The sequence below is a fragment of the Quercus lobata genome, chromosome 4 (genome assembly GCF_001633185.2).
Source record: "Quercus lobata isolate SW786 chromosome 4, ValleyOak3.0 Primary Assembly, whole genome shotgun sequence".
In the NCBI taxonomy this organism is placed as follows: domain Eukaryota; kingdom Viridiplantae; phylum Streptophyta; class Magnoliopsida; order Fagales; family Fagaceae; genus Quercus; species Quercus lobata.
This window is the reverse complement of record NC_044907.1, coordinates 83,326,447-83,332,446: the sequence shown is the minus strand read 5'-3', so window position 1 is coordinate 83,332,446 and position 6,000 is coordinate 83,326,447. Positions and strand designations below refer to the sequence as shown.

The 6,000-nt window shown below is 45.1% G+C and overlaps 1 protein-coding gene across 1 annotated transcript; it reads left to right on the top strand.

Annotated features, from left to right (window-relative positions):
- Window positions 1–4,095: 4,095 nt before the first annotated feature.
- LOC115985960 lies at window positions 4,096–5,386 on the top strand. The gene is made up of 3 exons (XM_031108843.1): window positions 4,096–4,291; window positions 4,387–4,775; window positions 4,880–5,386. The coding sequence occupies exons 1-3, from the start codon at window positions 4,096–4,098 to the stop codon at window positions 5,384–5,386; spliced, it is 1,092 nt and encodes a 363-aa protein (XP_030964703.1).
- Window positions 5,387–6,000: the final 614 nt, after the last annotated feature.

The window sequence follows — 6,000 nt, the reverse complement described above, 5'->3', positions numbered from 1 at the left end:
CACTTAGTCACCTCAACAAGTCCACGACCCAAGGTGGACGTCCAACAAGGTAACGAGGTAACACTTAGTCACCTCAACAAGTCCACAACCCTAAGTGGATGACCAAAAAGGTGACGAAGTAACACAGTCACCACAACAAGTCCACAGCCCAAGGTGGACGTCCAACAAGGTGATGAGGTAACACTTAGTCACCTTAATAAGTCCACGACCCCAAGTGGACGACCAAAAAGGTGACGAGGTAACAGTCACCACAACAAGTCCACAACCCAAGGTGGACGTCCAACAAGGTGACGAGGTAACACTTAGTCACCTCAATAAGTCCATGACCCCAAGTGGACGACCAAAAAGGTGATGAGGTAACACTTAGTCATCTCAACAAGTCCACGACCCAAGGTGGATGTCCAACAAGGTGACGAGGTAACACTTAGTCACCTCAATAAGTCCACGACCCCAAATGGACGACTAAAAAGGTGACGAGGTAACACTTAATCACCTCAACAAATCCACGAACCAAGGTGGACGACTAATAAGGTGACGAGTCAACACTTAGTCGCCGACCCAAAGTGGACGACCAAAAAGGTGACGAGGTAACACTTAGTCACCTCAATAAGTCCACAACCCCAAGTGGACGACCAAAAAGGTGACGAGGTAACATTTAATCACCTCAACAAGTCCACGACCCAAGGTAGACGTCCAACAAGGTGACAAGGTAACACTTAGTCACCTCAATAAGTCCACGATTCCAAGTGGACGACCAAAAAGGTGACGAGGTAACACTTAATCACCTCAACAAATCCACGACTCAAAGTGGACGACTAACAAGGTAACGAGTTAACACTTAGTCACCGACCCAAAGTGGATGACCAAAAAGATGACGGAGTAACACTTAGTCACCTCAACAAGTCCACGACCCCAAGTGGACGACCAAAAAGTTGACGAGGTAACAATCACCTCAACAAATCCATGACCCAAGATGGACATCCAACAAGGTGACAAGGTAACACTTAGTCACCTTAATAAGTCCACGACCCCAAGTGGACGACCAAAAAGGTGATGAGGTAACACTTATTCACCTCAACAAATCCATGACCCAAGGTGGACGACTAACAAGTTGACGAGGTAACACTTTGCCACCTCAACAAGTCCATGACCCAAGGTGGACGACTAACAAGTTGACGAGGTAACACAGCCACCTCAACAAGTCCATGACCCCAAGTGGATGACTAATAAGGTGACGAGGTAATACTTAATCGCTGACCCAAGGTGGACGACTAACAAGTTGACGAGGTAACACTTAGTCACCTCAACAAGTCTATGACCCCAAGTGGATGACTAATAAGGTAATGAGGTAATACTTAATCGCCGACCCGAGGTGGACGACAAACAAGGTGACGAGGTAACACTTAGTCACCTCAACAAGTCCACGACCACAAGCGAACGACCAACAAGGTGACGAGGTAACACTTAGTCACCTCAATAAATCCGCGACCAAAAAATGACAACCCAAAAAGTGGCCGGACACACAAAAAAAAAAAAAAAAAAAAAAAAAAAAAAGGGGGACGGATGCATGTCCATGAAAAAGAAGTGGACGGACATACAAAAAAAAAAGGGACGGATGATGTCCATGAAAAAGAGTGGACGGATGCCAACTCATGTTATAAGTCCACAAGAAGGACGGATATATGTACTAGTACACAAAATGAATACGTGTGTCAAAAAGCATACAAGTTTGTCCACAAGATGGACGAATACATTGACTGAGTCCACGTGGTGGACGGATGAAAAATTTGTAATGAAGTACATATAATTATAAACAAATCCACTAGGTGGATGGATACACCTAAAAAAGGTGTGTGGCATACTTGAATGTATCTTGAATAAAGTACATATAATAAACAATTGGTATACATGCTTTCCAACAATTTTACAAGCTTGTGAAAGCATTATCCAGATGCCTAGGGGACAATATGCCCAGGGGACAATATGCCCATTACGTGGGCTATTATAATGAAGTGGCTTCCTGAAGAAGCAAAGGTAAACTCTTGAACGCGCAAGTTCGACGCCTTCAATAAAGCTTAAGGTGTGACTGTGTGTGTGGACGTTTATCTGGTCTAGCAAGAGTCCGCAAGAAGGATGGGTGAGGGATGAATGTGACTGATAAATACTGGGTCCACGAGGTGGATGGATACTGATGATGAATTGATCGTCAGTTGATTACGATCGTCCAGATGGAAGCCGTTCCTCGCCAAATCAATCCCCTGCAATCCGTGGACGAACGAAAGGAAGTAGTTTGCTGGCGTTGTGCCTGCAAAAAGGTTTCCGATGCCAAAGTCAGAAAGATTGACAAAGGAGAGCAATGAGAGTATTATGCTAGAGTGTTTTCTTACCCCACCCCTTTTGGGGTTCATTCTTTATATATGTGTGCTTGCAAGTCATTCCTTCTAGCCGTTGGTGGAGTCTTGATGGAGGCTTTAATCTAGCCTTGTAACGTCCATGCTGGGTGTTAATGATGAGCTGCCATTCCCAACGGTTTGAAGGTTGATTAATGTCTTCGTAACCTTTCCGCGAGGAGTGGGAACGAGTGGCGGCTGTCTTGCATTGTATGGACAATTTCCATTTTGGTCGGGCGTATTAGCTGCCCCCCCTATTCCATGGTCGTCCATTCCACGATTATAGGAATATGAAAAGATTGTTATTATCATTATTTTTGATTTATTTATTTATTTTTTCAGTAATGGCGCTTGGAGTTCTGCTCCGCATTGATTGCGTAGTGGCGGCTGTGGCTCTTCTCAGTGCCACGTGTTTGATTTCTATTAGTGGGAGTGCCTCGTTTCCGGTGAGTGCCTTTTCAGTTTTCCCGCACTTTCCAAGGCAGAAACCTTTGATTTCTTTTGGCTTTTCCTTTTTCCATTTCTCCATTTTCTGTGCAGTTGATCTCTCCTACGCGTATTTTGCTCCTCACCTCCTCAATTTTCTTCCTAACTTCCAGGTACGCCCACCCCATTTACGCTTTTTCTTTCCTTTTTGGTTTTTCCTTGCATTTGTGTCACTTAAATTCCTTTCTCTTTCTGTACTGGTTTCTCTTCTCACTGAGTGGTGGTGTTAGTTTTTCCTTTTTTCCTTTAATGGTGGACACTTTCGAAGTTAGGCGTAACTTCCCTTCCGTAGCTTTTCTCCTTGCCCGCCTAGGTTCCTTGGTAGAGCTTTCTGGTGACCTATTGGGTGCGCCTTCCCTCGTCGGTTCGTACCCAGTAGTTGAGGAATTTGTTAATAGGGGTTCCGGGTTAGGTTCGGCGTTGGGTGTTTTATACCCTCTTTTGTTGGAGTCTCAAACTTGGTTTCGGTCTATTAGAGGGCACCTAAGAGAGGAAAATATGGGTTTAGAAGAAGGGTTAGGTGATTTAGAAAGGGGTTCGTCCTCAAACGTGGTCGAGGAAGAGGCCGGGATCGGTGCTACGACCACCACTCCTTCCCGTGCTCCCTCGTCCTCCCATTCCCCTGCTCCAGCGACGGCCCGTCGATTTCATGCCCTGAAGGAAAATTGCTCCTTGAAAGTTGAGGTTTTTAGTAAATTTAAGGATAGATTCCAATTTCCAGAGGGAACTAAGGCTCGTCTACCCAGGAAGGGTGAAAAGGCTTGTGCCTTTGCCCACGGAGAAGTTTGCTTTTACGAGGCTGCTTTTTCGTGTGGCCTCTGATTTCCCGTCCATCCGTTCATAATGGAGCTTCTTTACCATTTTAACCTTGCACCGGGGCAACTTAGTTGTATGGTGATCTGGACGACCATTGCTGACGGGGATATGATCTCAGTTAATGAGTTCGTCCACTTGTATCATCTGAAAGAGTCCAGAGAATTTGGGTACTATGAGTTCGTACCCTGGAGTAGGAAGGCTCGTCTGGTAGCTGACCTTCTGTCGTCCTTTCGCTATTGGAAATCAAGATACTTCTTTGTATCTGGGGACGGTTGGGAAACATTGCCTGATGATCTGTGGGGGAACGTACCTAGGTTGCTGCGACGATGGGAGACCCCTTTGATTGGTGCGTGTACCCCAATGTTGTTGGCCCCTTTTTTTTTTTTTTAGCTTCTGTGTTTTGATGTCGTCCTTTGCAGTGAAAGACCGTCCGGAGCTAGAGGCCAAGTTTGCAGAGCGAGTGCAGGCTGCAATCAAGTACGCAAGGACGATAGAAGATTTTGGTGAGCTGATTGATCCACGTACCTTAGCTCGTCACTGTCTGGGACCAGAACCTTCCCTCTACGTACTCAGTACCCTCGACCGTGAAGAGAGAAAACGTAAGTTGCACTTCACGCCTTTTCTTCGTGTTTATCTGCATTCTTTTTATTTGTCCTTACACCTCCTTTATTCGTCCTTGATCTCTTTTGTGTAGAAATGACGTCGAAATTTAATAAGGAGATGTATGACAAAATTAAGGGCAAAAAGAATGAGCCCCTTTCCAGCATAGGCCAGAAGAGGCTGAGAATCACAGATAGGGAGAAGGAGAAAGAGGTGGTGGAGAGAGGGTCGTCCACACCTACCCTTGATCTGAAAGAGGGTCTAGCTGCATCTCCTGGTATTTCAATTGAGGAGGTGGCTCGTCCTTCGAAGAAGCAGAAGGCTGCTAATAAGGGGAAAGGGAAGGTTGGTGCCAGCATTTGGTCAGACGCTGGGACGGCCATGGACCTTGCCACCGAGCTTTTTACCCCTGGTGAGATGAGGGAAGTCACGAGCATTCCTTCACACGAGATGGTGAGCCGCCACGTTCATAAGCTTGTGCAGGTGAATCATCATACATCTTGTCCCCTTCTTCGTTCTTATCTGCTTGACCATTTTTTTTTTTTTTTGATTGAACTAATTTTTATTAACTTTGTACTCATCCATAGGTGTTGGGGGAGACCATGCACATCACTACTCAGTATTTAGCGAATGAAGAGAAGGCCGTCGTGGCCAACTCAAAGGTAGAAGCTTTGGAGGCTGAGGCTTCTGGTTTGCGGAAGGATTTGATCACGACCATGGATTCTCTCAACGTTTCCAAGGAGCAGGTTCGTGTGCTGACGGAGCAGCTGGACGTCGAGAGACAATCTGTGAAGCAGAAGGACGAACTACTAGCGGCGGCTGCTCATAAGATGAAGGTTGCAGTGGCCAAGGCCGTCACTGCTTTCCAAACCACTGAAGAATATAACACCATTCTCTTCCAGTGGTACTTCAAAGGGTTCGAGCTGCTGCGAAGGTATTTGGTCAAGCATGGTCCTGCCGTGAGCCTTGACAACTTAGACTTTGAGGCCGTTGATAAGGAGATTGAGGCGGACGAGGCGGCTCAAGCAGGGGCGTCTACCGATGTTGAACCACCTCAGGCCACCCAGGACGATGATATTGCCCCTCCGGCTTAATTTTGCCTTAAGAATTTTATTTTTATTTTTTTTTTATTTTTTTTTATGCACTAAGTCAAGAACAGCTGTTGTTTGGATGCCCCTCCTGTTTTTGGGGCCCCCCATTTTTGCTTCTAGAACAATTTAACTCTATGTTTGATTTTATAAATGTCTATGTTTGTTTTTGCTCTTCATGATTGCATGAGTTGTGTGAGGACTTTTGTACCTTCCTAGGGGTTTTGGAAATGTTTCCCATAATCTGACTTTTTGGTTGTCCTGTATGGACGAGATTATGTCGATCAACTTGAAGGGTTTGATCCTCTTGCTCTTCTGTACAGACGAGATCATGTTGTGTGATGCATATGGACATCAAGGAGATTTAGCTTTTGAGACGACGTGCATCCCCTTAAGGAGCTTTTGTCGTCGTTATGCTTTTTGTAGAAATGATGTAATTCGTTTAAAGAATTTTGCCGTCATTAATCTTAGAGACGACGTAATTCCGTTAACGATTTTTATCGTCATTAAGCTTTTTAGGGACGATGTACATCCATTTAAGGAATTTTATCGTCATTAAGCTTTTTAGGGACGATGTACATCCATTTAAGGAATTTTATCGTCATTAAACTTTTTAGGGA

Bases quoted from the DNA above. Each gene is read 5' to 3' on its own strand.
- LOC115985960 (XM_031108843.1), top strand. From the start codon at position 4,096: ATGTCGTCCTTTGCAGTGAAAGACCGTCCGGAGCTAGAGGCCAAGTTT. The intron at 4,292-4,386 runs GTAAGTTGCACT...TCTTTTGTGTAG, and splicing joins CGACCGTGAAGAGAGAAAAC to AAATGACGTCGAAATTTAAT. The intron at 4,776-4,879 runs GTGAATCATCAT...ACTCATCCATAG, and splicing joins ACGTTCATAAGCTTGTGCAG to GTGTTGGGGGAGACCATGCA.